The sequence below is a fragment of the Mauremys reevesii genome, linkage group 1 (genome assembly GCF_016161935.1).
Source record: "Mauremys reevesii isolate NIE-2019 linkage group 1, ASM1616193v1, whole genome shotgun sequence".
Taxonomy (NCBI): Eukaryota; Metazoa; Chordata; order Testudines; family Geoemydidae; genus Mauremys; species Mauremys reevesii.
The window spans coordinates 190,676,101-190,695,393 of NC_052623.1; the positions used below are offsets into that span (position 1 = coordinate 190,676,101).

The window sequence follows — 19,293 nt, forward strand, 5'->3', positions numbered from 1 at the left end:
GAGAGCATTGATAAAAGCTGTGTTTGAACCCCTCCACCCCCACCTGCCTGCCTGCAGTGAAACGGACAGAGGGGCACTGATTTCTAGTTGTGAACTTGCTACAGACCGTGGGCTTCAGCACAAGCCATACAGCCCATACTCTGAACTCTTGGATAAACAGCAAAGCTGGCTTTTCCGAAACCTTTCCCCCCAGTGCCCTGCATCCACTTGGGATTGTGCCCAGCAGAGGCTGGTGGAGGGGAGGGGAAGGGAGAGGAGGCCACGCAAATGTTGTGGCGTCTGCACTACCCCACAGACGCACACACACAGCAATGCAGGGCATAATATCCAGGACAGTAAATTATTTGGCCATAACCTACCAAATCCTCAGAGTTGAAAGTCCAGTTTCTCTAGAAAACAATGGGAGGGAGGGGTTAGAGAGTTGCAGTAACCACCTGGACTTCCAGTCTCTGGCCAGGCACATCCCCCTCTCCAGAGTTTTCACTGCTATCGTCTCCAAACTGATCCTCCTGATCTAATGTGAGGTCACATCCTGGCCTTTAGGGACATTGGTAGGATCTTCCCTGTTCCCTCGTTATCCTGCCTGATAAGAATCCCGCCAGGGCTCAGCTAAATGGCATGTGGCATGACAGGCTCTTTGCTGAGGGCCCTTGACAGCACCCCAATCGAGATCTGAATCGGACGGGCACGTGCAGCTGCATTGCCTGACTTTTTACTGGACTCCTGGACCCTCTCATGCTGCTGCAAATGTTCCTTCTCGCTCAGCGCTGAGCAGCAGAATGCTCCCTGCCCTTTGGCTGTGCGACATCCAGACGTCTAGTCCTGCTGCTCTGAAAGAAACCATCTTCACAGCCCTAATCCCAGGGCCGCCCGGGGGGGACAAGTGGGGCAATTTGCCCCGGGCCCCGGGCTCCGCAGGGGCCCCCAAGAGAACAGCTGAGGCTCCCGCCTCTGCCCCTCTCCTGGAGCCTTAGCGCATCAAGTGGCGTCCTCAGACAGTGCCGCAGCATGGCCCCAGCGGGGCCCCTGAGCTCCGCCCCGCTCAGAGCCGCGTGGGGACGGGGTGGGGCTGCGAGCTCCAGGCTGAGCAGGAGTACAGCCAGCACTGCAGCCAGGGAGATGCAGCGCTGTATGTGCCTTGCAAGTGTGGACGGTGTGTAAGGGCTTGGCTACACTTGAAAGTTGCAGCGCTGGGAGTTACAGCGCTGGTCGTGCAGCTGTGTAGGGACAGCGCTGGTGTGTGGCCACACTGACAGCTAACAGCGCTGCAGTGTGGCCACACTTGCAGCATTTCCAGCGCTGTATTGAGTGGTGCATTGTGGGCAGCTATCCCACAGAGCACCTCGTCCCATTTTGGCGCTGTGGGTTGTGAGAAGGGGACGGAAGGGTGCGGGTCATTCCGTTTCCTGTCCCAACGCCCCGTGGTGCATCGCTTCACATCCCAGTAGTCACAGTTTTTCCGGCCACGTTTGGCGCCATTGTGAGTCTCTTGCTGTGTTTTACTCTCTGTCTGTGAATCACGATTTCTGTGGGAAATGGAGCCCGAGCTGCTGAGGACTGTGCTGATGAGTGTCGCCAGCACAACACGTTTGGCAGTTGAGCTCTTCCTTCAGCTCCAAAGTGACAGTGAGGAGTCCGACGATGATATCGAGTCGCCTGCCGCGTGTGACACTACATTGCTTGTGGCATTCACGGAAATGCTCAGCACCGTTGAACGCCGCTTTTGGGCTCGGGAAACAAGCACTGAGTGGTGGGATCACATCGTCATGGAAGTCTGGGATGACGAGCAGTGGCTGCAGAACTTTCGGATGAGAAAAGCCACTTTCATGGGACTGTGTGCTGAGCTCGCCCCTACCCTGCGGCGCAAGGACACAAGATTGAGAGCTGCCCTGACAGTGGAAAAGTGGGTGGCTATTGCAATCTGGAAGCTGGCAACTCCAGACAGCTACCGGTCGGTCGGGAACCAGTTTGGAGTGGGAAAGTCGACCGTTGGAATCATGTTGATGCAAGTTTGCAGGGCCATTAATGGCATCCTGCTAAGAAGAACCATGACTCTGGGGAACGTGCAGGACATTGTGGATGGCTTTGCACAAATGGGTTCCCCTAACTGTGGAGTGGCAATAGATGGGACACATATTCCTATTCTGGCACCCCCCCACCTAGCATCCGAGTACGTTAATCGGAAGGGGTATTTCTCTATGGTTCTCCAGGCACTTGTGGATCACCGTGGGCGTTTCATTGACATTTACACAGGCTGGCCTGGAAAGGTGCATGATGCACGCATCTTTCGGAACAGTGGCCTGTTCAGAAAGATGCAGGAAGGGACTTATTTCCCAGACAGGAAGATCACAGTAGGGGACATTGAAATGCCCATTGTGATCCTTGGAGACCCCGCTTACCCGTTACTGCCTTGGCTCATGAAACCCTATACAGGGAAGCTTGACAGGAGCAAGGACCGGTTCAACTACAGGCTGAGCCGGTGCCGAATGACTGTGGAGGGTGCTTTTGGATGTTTAAAAGCTCGCTGGAGGTCTCTGTATGGGAAGCTAGACTTGGGGGAAAGCAGCATCCCCGCGGTTATATCCAAATGCTGTACCCTCCATAATATTTGTGTAGGGAAGGGTGAAACATTCAGTCAGGCATGGACCACCGAGGTTCAAGTCCTGGAGGCTGAATTTGCACAGCCAGAGAGTAGGGCTACTAGAGAGGCCCAGCACAGGGCTACAAGGATTAGGGATGCCTTGAGGGAAGAATTTGAGGCTGAAATCCAAAAGTAATGTTTGCTGCCTTGCATGGGAGTGAAGTGCAGTGGTTACACTGTTAGGATTCTATTATCCCTAAAATGATTTGCAGTGCATGTTTCTATACTGGGCTAAGGTATCTTTCACTATCTGCAATAATAAAGACTGTTTTCAAAGCCAAGAATTATTTTATTGAAAAGAAAAAAACTTCTTTGACAGACACACAACATTTCAGGAACCTAAAAGGGCAGGGGGGTGGGTTGGTGAACTGTACAGTCACAAGTTTGCATATGTCCTGTCTGGAGTGCTGTGCAATGACTGCTGCACTTCAGGATGCATATACTGCATGGTGATGGCGGTTGAGTGCAGAGGGTAAGGGTCGTAGTTCTCAGGGCTGGTTGGTGAACGTACAGGTGTTGGAGGCAGCTGGTGGTGGTAAGAACCTGGATGCTGGGGAAGGGGGTTTGGAGCTGACATTGGGGAAGAAGGGAAAAAGCTTTGGGACGGGGGGGCGGGGGGGCAGCACGGTAGTGCTCTGCCTGCATGGCTACGAGTGACTGGATAGAGTACGCTTGGCGCGCCAGGATGCCTAGCAGCTGCTTTGTGCTTTTCCTCTTGGCCACTGCGTTTCTCTGCCAATTTCTCTGGCGGATCCTGCTTTCCCTTTCTCTCCAGTCCTGCAGGTTTTTACTCTCTCTAGCAGAGTGATCAATAACTGTTTTCAGCATGTCTTCCTTGGTTTTTCGTGGCTTCTTCCTCAGATTTTGTAGTCTCTGTGCAGTGGTGGAGCCAGGCAGTCCAGCAGTCAAGGTCGCTTTTTGAAAGACAAAAATGGCAACAGTTAACAGGGTAGCATTGTTCATAATCTCATCCAGACAGTAATTCCCATACACTGAAGGAGTTTACAGTCTTCACTTTAGCATACTTTTCCCATACCAAAAAAGAGCACACATAACACAACAGGAGCCATGAAATGGTGAGTAAGGGGGACTGATTGCTTCAGGGCTGTGCAGGGGTTTCTGTGTGTTGGGGACAGCAAACAGCTACAGGGGGGATCTGCACTGAACAGTCTCCCAACATTTTCCACAGGAGTTACTCCTGGAAGATATCTCGCTGCTGCGGGTCACCAGGGAAGAGCGGGAAGGTCTTCTACAGCAATGTGGATTCTGCCCTGGCCCCTATGCAGCTTGCCTGTGTGCAGCAATGGTCCCCCCACCCCTCGCGGCACAGTGGAGCGGACGCGTTAGCCTGACTGGGACAAGGACCACAGTGGCTCTCCCTATAAACCTGCGCAGGCACATTGCCCACGCTCTGGCTGAAACTTTTGAGGAGATTACTGCAGCCGATTACCGCGACGTGATAGACCACATCAATGGGCTATTCCACATCTAGGCATGCATGCATGCAGCCCTAACCCCCCCTCCTCTCCCAAAACATTTCCACCCTGAAAATAAAAGCCGCTTACCGGTAACCCGCTCCTCTGCTTGTCCTTCAGCAAGTGCTGGCTGCTGCGATTGGCTACCTTCCTCCTGGCTTGAGAAGAGCTCCTGGCTGCATGCCTCCTGGGACTCTGGGGTGTCTTCACTCGCGGTTTCCTCCACCCCCCCCTCCTCCTCCTCCTCCTGCTGCTCCTTTCCCCCATCCTGCTCAGAAGTGTCCATCGTGGTCATCGGATTGGCAGTGGGGTCACCCCCAAGTATCGCGTCCATCTCCCTGTAAAAACGGCAGGTCGTGGGGGCAGTGCCGGAGCGGCGGTTTCCCTCGCGGGCTTTGTAATAGGCACTCCGCAGCTCCTTTACTTTAACCCTGCATTGCAGCGCGTCCCGCTCATGGCCCCTATCCAGCATGGACTTTAATACCTGCCCAAAGGTATCATAATTCCTACGGCTGGAGTGCAGCTGGGACTGCACAGCTTCCTCCCCCCAAACACTAATGAAGTCCAGCAACTCGCCATTGCTCCATGCTGGGGCTTGTTTGCTGCGTGGAGGCATGGTCACCTGTAAAGATTCACTGATTGCACTCCACACCTGGCTGAGCAAACAGGAAGGGGATTTTTAAAATTCCCGGGGCATATAAAGGGCGGGTCACCTGAGGCCAGAGCAGTAGAGTGCGAACTGATGAGCAGAGTGGCTGAACAGGAATTCTGGGATATCTCCTAATACCCTGGAGGCCAATTACAGTGCTGGTGTGTGTCCACACCTGATGAGCAGCGCTGGATCACCAGCGCTGCACTCGCTACACTCCAAGCAGACCAGGTGTTCAGCCAGCGCTGCAGCCAGGGAGCTGCAGCGCTGGATGTGCCCTGCAGGTGTGGACGGTTGCTAATTGCAGCGCTGGAAAGCCTCCCCCAGCGCTGCAACTCTCAAGTGTAGCCAAGCCCTGAATTTCCCATCCTGCAACCCATGAGTAGAGCCATATACACAACCTATATATACGCAGACTATGGATGCCATAACATCTCCAATTCCTGGCTTCCTTAAAGAAGAGAAATTCAGTGTATTTGCTGTGGATTGGGCTTCCCACTGCCATGCAGGGCCTGCAGAATTTTGTAATTTTGCCTTCAGTTAACAAAGTTGTGAGTCACTGACTTCATTCATAGCATTGTTGTCCTCACATAGAAGCCACAGTAGCAATGGTAGAAAGAACAAGAAATAGCTGCAGACTCTTCTAGATTCTGTTGTTACTTTGAGAATCTATATGAATTTAATTTACAGACGTTTGAATATTATCTAGAAATTTACATTTGTGTTCATTCCCGATGTAACAAGTAAAGACTCTCCCTGGTGGGGAGTCACAGGTATGAGGAAATACTAAGAGTGAAAGAGGAAAATCAAATTCCTATTTTTATTCTTGGAGCAAAATAGCTACTTTATACCATTACAAGTGTAAGATTTACAAGAGGGCATTGGAGGACATCAGGAACTTAGTAAAGAAATGAAACTGAATTCCTTGCAAAAGGGCAGGGGATGGGGTTAAAAATACCATTGAGACAATATCCAAAGGAGAAAATCTTATCGAAAGTGAGGATACTTATTAGGCCACTGGAGCTGGTGAGCCTTGCAGGGGAGAAAGGGCAACGTGGCGCACCAGGAGAGACACTTCTCACAACAAATGTGGCATTTGTACTTTGCAACTCCAGCACTCTGCAACCCCAAACAACAACAGACAAGCTCATGCCAACTAATGTCCAAAAAAATTAAAAATTACCAGTTTCAAGAAAACAACTGAACATGGGGAAAGATACAGATGGTTGTTATTAGGTTTTCCAAAGGGTGTTTCCTCCAGCGCTGAGATGTTTTATTTTTTTGCCACTAACCCATTTGCACTGCAATAGGTAAGAAGAAGCTGCAGTTTTCTTGATTAAACCCCTGATTTGGAAACCTTTATAATGTTGCTGTAAAAATTTACTTCAGGCTCTGACTTACACAAAGTGTAGCATGCAGCACATTTTAAAACAAACTTTGAGAACATTGTCTTGGATGTTTTCTTCGTACCTTTCTACACGCACTACTCATTTGAGCTATGGAACTCACATTTCCATTTCAAACTGAAATCCATCAAACACCCATAATATAATCAAACCACATGTGATGTTTTGGATTGTTTTCTGAAGAATCCAAGAAATCCCCCACTGCCCTTGTACAGGGCCCTGAGATCTCCCCTGACACTGCTATCCTCGCTCCTGAGTGTTCTCATGCATGCTGTCTTGGCACCCACACACGCAGTCCCGTACTGCTGCCCTGCATCCAGCTCTGAGCTCTTCCCCAGATAGATAGGCTGAAGAGCACCATCCTCACCAGGGTCCCAGCAATTCTGGGAACCCAAACTGCATTTGGTGTGTCTGCTTCTCCAGGAAGCACCAAATACCCAGATCCAGTCCTCCCATGCGTCTGTGACTGGGGATTCCTAGTTAGGGTGACCAGATGTCCCAATTTTATAGGGACAGTCCCGATTTTGGGGTCTTTTTCTTATATAGGCACCTATTACCGTACACCCCCGTCCCAATTTTTCACACTTGCTGTCTGGTCACCCTATTCCTGGTGCTCCCTGCTTTGCTTCTCCCAAGGGTTGGGGGTGCCCAGGGACACCAGGACTACAAAAGAGGTGTTGCAATGTGGCACATGGAATTGCAGTGCCTTTCAAATTTGGCCATAGAAGGGTCTGGACTGCTCCCTCATTGTGCCCCTGCCTAGCAGTGGGTCCTCTAGCCCCACACACCACCAGAAAGCTCCTGGGCATGACTGTGCCAGTACTCCTCCCAGAGCTGTGCTACACACGCTGCAAGGCTTGACTCTGCAAGGCGCTCAGCACACTGGCCCCAGTTCAGCAACTCACTTAAGCACATGCTTAACCTTCAGAAGCATGGAAGTCGAGGGGAACTACTTATGTCCTCAGAGTGAAGAATGTGCTTAAGTACTCTGCTGGCTGAGGACCAGAGTGCTCAGCACCTTGCAGGATCAAACCCTCTCACCTTTTCTCCTGCCTGCCTGTTATGTCTCTTGTGCCCTCCTTCCTCCAGCACAGCACTCCACCATCTCTGTGCATCTAGAGCAGAGAGAATACATATGCACCAGCAGCAGACACAATTTTCTACACTCTGTGTCCTAGTGGCGCGCCTCCCCCCGCCCACAGTCTGGCACCTGAGGTGTCCGCTTCAGTTTGCCTCATGGTAAGGCCAGCCCTGGCTATCATGGTGCACCCAGCATGGAAAGGCAGGTTCCAGGTGGTTCTGGGGCAAGTGGGGGGCAGGCCTGGCCCTCGCACTGTGTCAGGGGTGGGAGCAGCCTTGTCACTGAGTCTGTGTCCCAGAAGGTATGGGAAGGGGGCTGCAGGATGATCCCCCACCTCTGGGATCAGAATTTTAAAATATTGTGCACAAATTTTTGTTTTTTTGGTGCAGAATTCCCTCAGAAGTAGTAAGGGGAAGGTTAACATAGTTGTAAATGGATTCAGAAGTTGGCTTTTTTTCATTTCACATTATTTTTACTATAAAACCAGAACACAGGCAAAAAAGCTGGAGCCGGCCCTGAAGAAAGACAATCCACTGACTCATTAGAGATACTGAAACTGTGACAGGAATATTCTAAAACTTCAAAAGTTAATTTTTAATACGTATTTTTATTGCTGTAATGCCCATGCAGCAAAACATCACAACTAATTGAAAGTACCAGGCCCTGGCATTCATTCCATTCAAGGAAAAGTATCCGATTTGTATCATCTTCCTTGCTCTCATTTCAAACAGGTTTTTTTTAATACTGACCTATTTACTTGATCTAGCTATTTTGACTTTAAAATGTTTTAAAATAAACTCACAATTTTATAAAGATGGTTTATCTAAACAAATGCAAAGAAGAAAAAATGCAGTATTGACAAGCTGATGGTTTTCCAAATTTTCGCTTAGAATTGCCTAAATTGAAAGCAGCTTGAACTTCCAATTATGCCTAATGTGATCTCTGAGTAGCCTTTGGTTAAACAAACCGTTTACCACAGTGCTGGCATAAAAAATTGTGTTCTGAAGAATAAAAGAAGTGAAAAGAGAAAATACTTAGTTGGTAGCATAGAACTGTATGTTGAATGCACTGTGAGGGGCCATACCATATTAAAGACTGTTTTAAACTAAATTTTAGTGTTTATCATTTCCAAACAGTCATTCCTGGAAGGGCTCTTGTTCTGCACTCTGAAAGAGATACAATTTTATCACGTTTAGTTCAACAGCAAATTAAAGGTGAAACGTACTCAATGCAAATAAGTTTGAGATGCTAGAATGATAAGGGAATGACTCATTTTGTCACTTTGTGGGAAGGGCAGCATGCTGCAGGGCTGTTATACATACTGTTTTGTGGATGGTCTCAGAAGAGAACAATTGAGAGATGTGTTTGTTCTTCCTCCCTCATTCACTCAACACCCCTACATATTTAAGGCCCTTTCAAAGGAATGTCTATTTCTGACTTGAGAGAGACAAGGTGGGTGAGGTAATATCTTTTATTAGACCAAATTCTGCTGCTCAGAGACACAAGCTTTTGAGCTACATTGAGCTCTTCTTCATGGCTGAGAAAGTTTTGAGTGTCATAGCTAAATACAGGATCAAACAGATAGTTTTGTTGAGTATCAGAGGGGTAGCCGTGTTAGTCTGGATCTGTAAAAGCAACAAAGAATCCTGTGGCACCTTATAGACTAACAGACGTTTTGCAGCATGAGCTTTCGTGGGTGAATACCCACTTCTTCGGATGCAAGTGGTGGCTTGGCCCACCACTTGCATCCGAAGAAGTGGGTATTCACCCACGAAAGCTCATGCTGCAAAACGTCTGTTAGTCTATAAGGTGCCACAGGATTCTTTGTTGCTTTTATAGTTTTGTTGGTGTCCCTAGGCCTAAATAAACCAAAGTTGTGACTGTAGGCCTGAGTGAACCAAAGTTCTTCCATGCTGTGAACTTTAACCAGCCTAAGATGCTAACAAACAGCAAGCAAAATGTGTAACTGTCAGCTGTCTCAGCTTGCAGCTGCAGGACAGTTTGAAACAGCAAAAAGCGGCGGGGAGGCGGTGGAGAAGGGGGAGGAAAATCTGCATGCGTCTGTGCTGTGAAGGCCATAGATAAATATGCGAATGAGAACAGTTCTAACAAGCTACATTATAGTGTTAAGTGTAACTGTTGCAAGGGGGAGGGAGGAAGGGGGAAAAACAAGGGGGTATAAATGTTGGGACCCCGCCTGCGCGCGGGTGTGCAGGATTTGAGAATGCTTTTTCTCCCTGGCACCTTATTTGAGCTCAAATAAACTTGGTTTGCTTCTCCACCCTGGTGTGTTAATTAGTGCGACGCACACCGGGCATTGAACCCCCCCCCCCCCCGTTACTCCTCCTCGGGCCCTTTGAGCCGGCAACAGTTTGATATGCTAAACTATCTGTTCGATCGTGTATTTAGCTGTTTTTCTGGTACGTGTGAAAAAGTCATGATTAGTCAATTTTTGCCCTAATCCTGCAGGCTTTATTCAGGCAAAAGAAAAGTCTTTGTACATATGCAAGTTAGAACTATTTAACTTGAGTAATCAAAAGAAAAAATTAGAAACTTGCTCCTGAGGGAAAATATATCTTATTTTCATTCACTATCCTCCCCACATTTTCCCATGCAGTACATACAGATCTCAACATGAACTAAGTAAGTTTTCCTGTAGGCATAATGTATTTGTGTGGTTAGCTATAGGGACAGTCCGGACATTTGAGGCTTTGTTTTATGTACACACCTGTTACCCCATCCACTGTCTGGTTTTTTCACACTTGCTCTCTGCTCCCCCTGCCCTGAGGTGGCTCAGGCCCTGGGGCCGGGCGCGGTGCAGCCCATCACACGGGTAATGGCCGGGGCTCCATAAGCCACAGCCCGCCAGGAACGGGCCCAGCAAGGAGGGAGCATCCCAGGCAGCCTCCCGCCCGCTCAGTGTCACGTGTTCCGGGCAGGGGCGGGGCTAAAGCAATTCGCCTACCCTTTCTGGTAGGGCGCTCGTCTAGTGAGTGACAAACCAACTCACCAATCACATAGCCACGCGGGGCGGAGCCAGAGGGGGACGGCGAGCGGGACGCGGGAGGTGTGTGTGATTGACGGCTCCTCCGTCCCATCCGCTGGCGGGAGCCCTTTCCCCGCCCACCGTCCGGCCCTAAGGGGCGGGGCTGCGCCGGGGGCCGGGACAATGCGGGCACGGGGAGGCGGCGGCAGGAAAATGGCAGCGGCGGCGGCGGGCGGCAGCGCGAGGTGGCGGGTGGCTCCGGCGCTGATGCTGGCGGCGGCCGCAGCCGCTCTGGGCTTCCGTGAGTGCGGCGGGGGGATGGGGGCTCCCGGGGGGGCGGCGCCCGGGCTGGAGGCCGGAGCCCCTCAAAGCTCCGCTCTCGGGGCTGTTCTGGTGCGGCTGGGTGAGGGCAGCTATGGGGAAAACAGGCTCCCCCCCCTGCCCGCCCCACCCTCGCCCCCGGCTGCGCGGGGGGTTGGCTGGTGACCAGGTTTAAACGTACGTGTCGCTTGCGGCCTTGGACGATATCCCACCCCTGGACCTGAGGGCGGCGGCAAGTCCTCGAGGAGCCTGGTCCCCCCCCAGGCTGTGCTGTCTGACTGGCACACAGTGGGGTGGGTGGACGCCGGGGCTGTATTGCTCAGCCCAGGACTGAGTTCCCCAGAAGCCTGGGGCTGACATAAAAAGTGATGAGATTGTTAAAATAAATTTGAAGAGGGGTATTTGCTTCTGTGTTTTGAGCCCGTCTGTGCTGTCTGACTGGGGCCTTGAGGATTTCCCCATTACCTGTAGGGACTGGACCGGTGGTTTCCAGCTGGAGGAAGGGGGTAAAGCATTGGGGGTTCTGCCAAGAACTAAATTCTGTGTTGTCGCAGCTGCTTTGGAAGTGGGGCACCCAGTCCTGGGGTCTGAATTGAATTACCCCACTGGGCACAGAGTAGAGGGGCAGCTGTAAGGTTAGCAACCTAACCTGGTCTGGAAGGAAGCTACTGTTGGGTATAGGCTGTCCTGGCAACCCCCCTCCATACGTGTAGCTGTTTCATAGGCATTTCCAAGTGTCCAGTCACTCAGAGACAATTGTGTGATATTCTACAGAATCTACTTTTAATGCTTTATTAGTAAGCGTTAGACTAATAGTGGCCATATTGGGTCAGTCCAAGGTCCATCTAGCCCAGTATTCTGTCTCTTGCCCTGCAATGAAACTGACTAGTTCGGTTTTCCCTTCTTAAATAGTTTTACTTCCTGATTCTGGAATGGTGCTATTCCCAGGTTGGTAGGAATGCTTTTAAATATAAACCAAAATTTGTTTTTGCGTGTGTGTCTGTAAATGTCTCACAATTAGTCATGTTAGGTCTTGTTAAACCTAGCTTTTAAGAAATCTTTTCCCTTCATTCATTCATTTTAACAAACCTTTCAAAATGAATTGTGCCAGCCAGCATAGAGGATAGGCAACAGGGGTAACTTTTACTATCTGAATAGGGTTGGAACTTTTATTTACAAGTGTGCCCCAGGACAGATTCTGTGTGACAGGCATTTTTTTGTAGAATGCTGAGAATTTATGGTGCAGTCAGTGAGGAGGTGGCCACTAGGAGTGGTACTTGAGAAAATTAGTGTCAGATGCCGGTTTTTGCTTTCTGGTCTGCCCTAAGGTTGTGGTGGTTATGAAGTAAAATGACTTCCTTACCATATCCAGGGTATGGCACATGCCGAAGTAGGTCTCATGCTTGTCTTATAGACTATGAATATCTTCAGTGTACACCTAAATTCTCCCATCATTGACCTAGCACTGCTACAGCCCCATGGTGGGAGAACTTCTGAAAATGCTTAGCATAGATAAGGCCTCAGCTGCAGATAAGAGGTGGAATACCTCTTGGTTAATTGTAGCTATGTGCTTGGTTTGGATGACAAAGTAATCAGCCTGAAATAAGTGGCAACTCAATCACCAAAAATTAAAGTTTAATTTCATGTCTCCAGTTCTCAAACTTACATATTAGGGTGACAGCCAACTTAAAAGTTGTTCCTTTTCTGTACTGTGCATCTTTGTAATATCTGAGCACTTCAAAACATTAATGGATTTAGTCTCCTAAAACTCCTGTGGGGCATGGAACTACTTTTATGCCTACTTTGCGGGAGAATAACGAAGGAACATTTAGGTGTACAAGGTGCAAATCTGGAAATGGAATCTGGATTTCTGAGTCCTAGTCCAGTGCTTTCACCTCTGTGGAAATTCATGTAATAAACAAACTTTAGGCAACCAATAAAGATTAACAAAATAACCCAGTAGAATAACCAGCAGGAGTGACTAAAAAGCCTTGATGGACATGTCACATCATATGAACATAAGTGGCTTTTTAATTATCATTGCAAAAGGAAAGCTGTCCTACAGTGGGAAAACCACAACTTTTTCCTTCCAAACAAAATGAACATGTATCTGAATAATCTGACCTTGTTCTATCATTCTAGTGCATCTGGGTGAAGAATGCTTTGGACAGTGGAAAGATGGTTCATCTGTGGAATTAGGAGTCTTTACCCACCTAGCCTTTAATAGTGGCTTATACTTACAGGATATTAACAGCCTGTGTTCTATCCAGATAGGGGATAAAGAAACAAAACCCTGTCTTACATGGCAAAGAGAAAATCACATGTGGTCTTGGGTAAACTCTGTCCAGAAGGGCAAAAGCTGTACAGATTAATGTCCTTGAAATTTTATTTTGATAGTGAAAAGTGCTGGACTGCTCACTCTTGACAGTGATGTCCTCTATACACAGAGCACTGTCCATCTCAAAGGCAGAGACTCCCAAATGGTGGTTTGGGAAGCACTTGCTGGTGGATTTGGGAGTGCTGCTTAGTCACATGGGGCAGGATCTCCTCTCTTCCATCTGCTAAACAAATTGACAGCTTAAAATACACAACCATTCTGTTAGTATTACTTTTATGTAAGGAATTGCTGTAGCTGTCAGATGTTAGGAAATCATGAATAGGAGGGGAGACAATACACACAATTGCTCAGAAATGTCCTTCACACAATGGGGGAAAACTCTGAAACCTTAGAGAGTCCTTGCCCTGCGGCATTCAGCCGCCATTTATATCGCAGTGTTAACCCTCAAGTTCAGTTTGGGGTGGGAAGTGAAGTGTTTAAGTATGGTGGTAGAGAGCACGTTTCTGAAATTTCTGATAACTGCAAGTAGGGAACAAATTGGACACGTGCCCTGTAGGTGGATGAATTGGCCAATACAGAAGAAGATACCTGTATGATTGGCTGACTGCTACCTGTTTTTGTGTGGAGTTTAAACACGAATTCATGCATGGCATGGAGTTTATGCAAAACAGGTTAGACCATCCCTGGAGACTCCCTCTGGCTACTAAATCCCACTTTGCAATACAGTAGTTTCTGTTAAGCAGTTTTCTCTTTGTTGTGAGATGAGTCATGTGGAGGAGGAGGTAGCTATCAGGTGCTTAGCTTTCTTTCACTGCAGAAGTGACACTAATCATGGGTGATGATAGTGGCTATAAGGGAATGCAAAATACCCAGTACCAGTCCCCCCCTGAAAAAAAATCCATGTACTAAAACATTTGGAAAGGCAGACTTGTCTTGTTAGGCATGATATTGGGCAGGAGTGCTGACTGGCAGAGTAGCTGACATGGGGTGTTACAAAGAGTCTCAGTCTTATAGATGGAGGAGCACTCTAACTGCCCTTCGTAAGCACTGTTGCGTGAACTGGAAGGTTCTTAGTTTATGTAGTTGTAGTGCAACCTTAAGGGGATCTAGGTACCTTTTATATTGCACCAGCAAGGTTAGTGCACAGCACATTAGCATGCTTCCTGATTCACACCCTCATAGACCACAGAGCTGTGTTGACAAGTCTGTGGGGTAGGAGCAAGGACACAATGAGGGCCTAGCCCTCCCCATCTTGGCCATAGTAGGGGAGGGGGAAGAGGTATAATTGAAAGTGGCACCACCAATAACTCATTGCCCCTCAGGTTGAAAACTCTGAATCCACCACTGAATTACCTATTTTAATGTAGAGAAAATAAGTCTTCAAAATGTTGTTTTCCTATCCTTGTGACTGGCTTAGATTCTGCCTCACAGCATAATTACAAGGCTTTATCTACACTATACAGAGTTAGTTGTGTTGCTGGCCTATGTGTCTATTGGATAAATGCAATCCATAGAAGAATTCATCTCACTTTGGAGGGTCAGTGGGTCCCCTGTCAGACTTCAGAATGTTTGCCTTGAGACAGAGTTCAAAGGAGAGGATTCTTAAATTACAGTCTTTGAATTTAGGGTATTGCCTTTAGGTGGCCTTATGCTCTCATGCTACATAATTCCCAAAATAGCTTCCTCATATTGGAAGTAAACTACACCCATTAGCCTGTACACAAGTAAAGCGAGAAATCCCATGCTGAGACTTACTCCACAGGTCAGCAGTAGGTAAGAAGGGACTGAAAGCTTGGTTGTGACACTCTGTATCTTGGGGGAACACCCTGCACCCCCATGTTCATCCTTTTAATATGATTGTGTGGTATCCAGTGCAAAGTTGGTCATGTTGAGTGTCTTCGGAAGGCTCATGATGCATTGAGCATTGTCGTTATAAGTTGTAATTTCATGTATATAGTTATGAGGCTGAAAATGTGTCCTCATGGCTTAAAACAGGGATTCTCAAAGTAGGGGTCAGGAGGTTATTACCTGGGGGGTCGTGAGCTGTCAGCCTCCACCCCCAAACCCTGCTTTGCCTCCAGCATTTATAATGGTGTTAAATTAAAAACACTTTTTTATATATTTATTAGGGTGGGTCGCACTCAGAGGTTTGCTGTGTGAAATGGGTCACCAGTACAAAAGTTTGAGAACCACTAGCTTAAAACAAGCCCAGGCAAAACTCTCCAGGAACAGAGGGGCAGCTCACACCTCATCAGGGCATGGATGGGACAAACCCAGCGCAGCCTCACAGGAACAAAGGACACTGGCCTAGGCAGCAACAAAGGATCTGTTAGACCCTGGAGTGTTTTCCTCCCCCCCCTTCCCTTGGTCAGTTTGGGACTACGATGAGGTAATGCTTACCTGACCCTATAGGGGTGGGGGCAAAGCCAAGACAGGGAAGAAAGAACATGATAAAAGGGAGAGACTTTTCCATGCTCTTTCCCTCTTCCACCTCCGTCTACAGACACCACCAGCAAGCGACTGAAGTGCTGATCGAAAGGGAGAGCCTGGCTGAAGGGCAACTAGCCAGCCTATGGGGAGAAGCATCTAAGGGCTTGGCTACACTTACAAGTTGCAGCGCTGGTGGAGGCTTTCCAGCACTGCAATTACACCCCGTCCACAGTTGCAGGGCACAACCAGCGCTGCAACTCCCTGGTTGCAGCGCTGGCTGAAAACCCATCCGGGTTGGGGTATAAGGAGTGCAGCGCTGGTGATCCAGTGCTGCTCAGCAGGTGTGGACACTCACCAGCGCTTTAATTGTCCTTCAGGGAATAAGGAGTTATCCCAGAATTCCTGTTCAGCCACTCTGCTCATCAGTTCGCACTCTACTGCTCTTGCCTCAGGTGACCCGCCCTTTAAATGCCCCAGGAAATTTAAAAATCTCCTTCCTGTTTGCTGCAGCCAGGTGTGTGTGGAGTGCAATCAGTTAATCTTTACAGGTGACCATGCCTCCACGTGGCAAACGAGCCCCAGCATGGAGCACTGGCGAATTGCAGGACCTTATTAGTGTTTGGGGGGAGGAAGCTGTTCAGTCCCAGCTGCGCTCCAGCCGTAGGAATTACGATATCTTTGAGCAGGTATCAAGGTCCATGCTGGATAGGGGCCATGATCGGGACGCACTACAATGCAGGGTGAAAGTTAAAGAGCTGCGGAGTGCCTATTACAAAGCCCGCGAGGGTAATCGCCGATCCGGAGCTGCCCCCACGACCTGCCGTTTTTACAGGGAGATGGACGCGATACTTGGGGGTGACCCCACTGCCAATCCCAGGACCACGATGGACACTTCTGAGCAGGCTGGGGGACAGGAGGAGGAGGCGGAGGCGGGGGGGGGAGGAAAACGCGAGTGAAGCTACTGGGATGGGGGAAGACACCCCAGAGTCCCAGGAGGCATGCAGCCAGGAGCTCTTCTCAAGCCAGGAGGAAAATACCCAATCGCAGCAGCCAGCTGTTGCAGAAGGACAAGCAGAGCAGCGGGTTACCGGTAAGCGGCTTTTATTTTCTGGGTGGAAATGTTTCTGGAGAGGAAGGGGGGTTATGGCTGCATGCATGCCAGCCTAGATGTGGAATAGCCCATTGATGTGGTCTATCACGTCGCGGTAATCGGCTACAGTGATCTCATAAGTTTCAGCCAGAGCGTGGGCAATATGCCTGCGCAGGTTTATAGGGAGAGCCACTGTGGTCCTTGTCCCAGTCAGGGTAATGCGTCCGCGCCACTGTGCCGCGAGGGGTGGGGGGACCATTGCTGAACACAGGCAAGCTGCATAGGGTCCAGGGCGGAATCCACATTGCTGTAGAAGAGCCCACCGCTCTTCCACAGTGACCCGCAGCAAGGAGATATCTTCCAGGATTAAGTCCTGTGAAAAATGTTTGGAGACTCTTTAGTGAAGATAGTGCAGATCACCCCTGCAGCTGCATCTTCACTCAACCCCTCTATCACTGCCATTGTTGTGTGCACTTAACCGAATCAACCAGCACCCCTCTATCACTCAAGCCCCACTTCTCCCTCTGTGCAGCACCCCCTCACTCACCATTTTGTGTCTTCTGTTGTGTTATGTGTGTGGTAAAAGAATGCTCAAGTGAGGACTAATAACTCCTTGAGTGTGTGGGAATTTCAGTCTGGAGATAATGAAAACAATGGTACCCTGTTAACTGTTGTCATTTCTGCATTTCTAAAGTGACCTTGACTGCTGGACTGAGCAGATGTACCACAGCAGAGAAGCTGCAGAATTTGAGAAAAAATCCCCGAAAGAGCAAAGAGGACATGCTGAAAACTGTTATTGCTCACTCTGCTAGAGAGAGTAAAAACTTGCAGGAGTGGAGAGAAAAGGAAAGCAAGATCCGCCAGAGGGAAAGCAGGAACTGGCAGAGAAATGCAGTGGCCAAAAGGAAAAGCACAGAGCAGCTGCTAAGCATCCTGTCGCGCCAAGCGGACTTTATCGAATCACTCATTGCCATGCAAGCAGAGCACTACCATGCTACTCCTCACCCCCCCCCCCCCGTCCCAAAGCTTTTTGCCTTGTGCCCCAATGTCAGCTCAAACCCCCTTTCCCCACCATCCAGGTTCTTACCACCACCAGCTGCTTCCAACACCTGTACGTTCACCAACCAGCCCTGATACCTACCACCCTTACCCTCTGCACTCAACCCCCATCACCATGCAGTATATGCACCCTGAAGTGCAGGATTCATTAAACAGCACTCCAGACAGGACATATGCAAACTTGTGACTGTACAGTTCACCAACCCACACCCCTGCCCTCTTGTGTTCATGAAATGTTGTGTCTGTCTGTCTGTCGAGGAAGTTTTTTTCTTTTCAATAAAACAATTCTTGGCTTTGAAAACAGTCTTTATTATAGCAGATAGTGAAAGATACCTTAGCCCAGTAAAGAAAGAGGCACTGCAAATCATTTTAGGGATAATAGAATAACAGTGTAAACTGCAATTCACTCCCATGCAAGGCAGCAAACATTACTGTTGGCTTTCAGCCTCAAATTCTTCCCTCAAGGCATCCCAATCCTTGTAGCCCTGTGCTGGGCCTCTCTATTAGCCCTCCTCTCTGGCTGTGCATATTCAGCCTCCAGGACTTGAACCTCGGTGGTCCATGCCTGACTGAATGTTTCACCCTTCCCTTCACAAATATTATGGAAGGTACAGCAAGCGGATATAACCGCAGGGATGCTGCTTTCCCCCAAGTCTAGCTTCCCATACAAGGAATGCCAGCGGGCTTTTAAACATCCAAAAGCACACTCCACAGTCATTCGGCACCGGCTCAGCCTGTAGTTGAACCGGTCCTTGCTCCTGTCAAGCTTCCCTGTATAGGGTTTCATGAGCCAAGGCAGTAACGGGTAAGCGGGGTCTCCAAGGATCACAATGGGCATTTCGACGTCCCCCACTGTGATCTTCCTGTCTGGGGAAAAAAGTCCCTGCCTGCATCTTCCTGAACAGGCCACTGTTCCGAAAGATGCGTGCATCATGCACCTTTCCAGGCCAGCCTGTGTAAATGTCAATGAAACGCCCACGGTGATCCACAAGCGCCTGGAGAACCATAGAGAAATACCCCTTACGATTAACGTACTCTGATGCCAGGTTTGGGGGGGGGGGGCAGAATAGGAATATGCGTCCCATCTATCGCCCCTCCACAGTTAGGGAAACCCATTTGTGCAAAGCCATCCACAATGTCCTGCACGCTCCCCAGAGTCAGTCTTTCTTAGCAGGATGCGATTAATTGCCTTGCAAACTTGCATCAAAACGATTCCAACGGTCAACTTTCCCACTCCAAACTGGTTCCCGACTGACTGGTAGCTGTCTGGAGTTGCCAGCTTCCAGATTGCAATAGCCACCCGCTTTTCCACCGTCAGGGCAGCTCTCAATCTTGTGTCCTTGCGCCGCAGAGTGGGGGCGAGCTCAGCACACAGTCCCATGAAAGTGGCTTTTCTCATACGAAAGTTCTGCAGCCACTGCTCGTCATCCCAGACTTCCATGACGATGTAATCCCACTAGTCAGTGCTTGTTTCCCGAGCCCAAAAGCGGCGTTCAACGGTGCTGAGCATTTCTGTGAATGCCACAAGCACTGTAGTGTCACACGCGGCAGGCAAATCCATATCGATATCATCGTCAGACTCCTCACTGTCACTTTGGAGCTGAAGGAATAGCTCGACTGCCAAACGTGTTGTGCTGGCGACACTCATCAGCACAGTCCTCAGCAGCTCGGGCTCCATTTGCCACAGAAATCGCGATTCACACAGAGAGTAAAACAGAAAGACACTCACAATGGCGCCAAACGTTGCCGGAAAGACTGAATGCTGGGATGTGAAGCAATGCACCACGGGGCATTGGCACACAGGAAGCGGAATGACC

General features: G+C 49.2%; 1 protein-coding gene across 1 annotated transcript in view; it reads left to right on the plus strand.

Moving 5' to 3' along the window:
- The first annotated feature begins 10,421 nt into the window (after window positions 1-10,421).
- MPZL1 (myelin protein zero like 1) overlaps window positions 10,422-19,293 on the plus strand; it is a 45,156-nt gene continuing 36,284 nt past the window's right edge. The window contains exon 1 of the mRNA XM_039521573.1: window positions 10,422-10,539. Within this exon, the coding sequence (XP_039377507.1) occupies window positions 10,422-10,539 (118 nt within the window). The remainder of the gene's footprint in view (window positions 10,540-19,293) is intronic.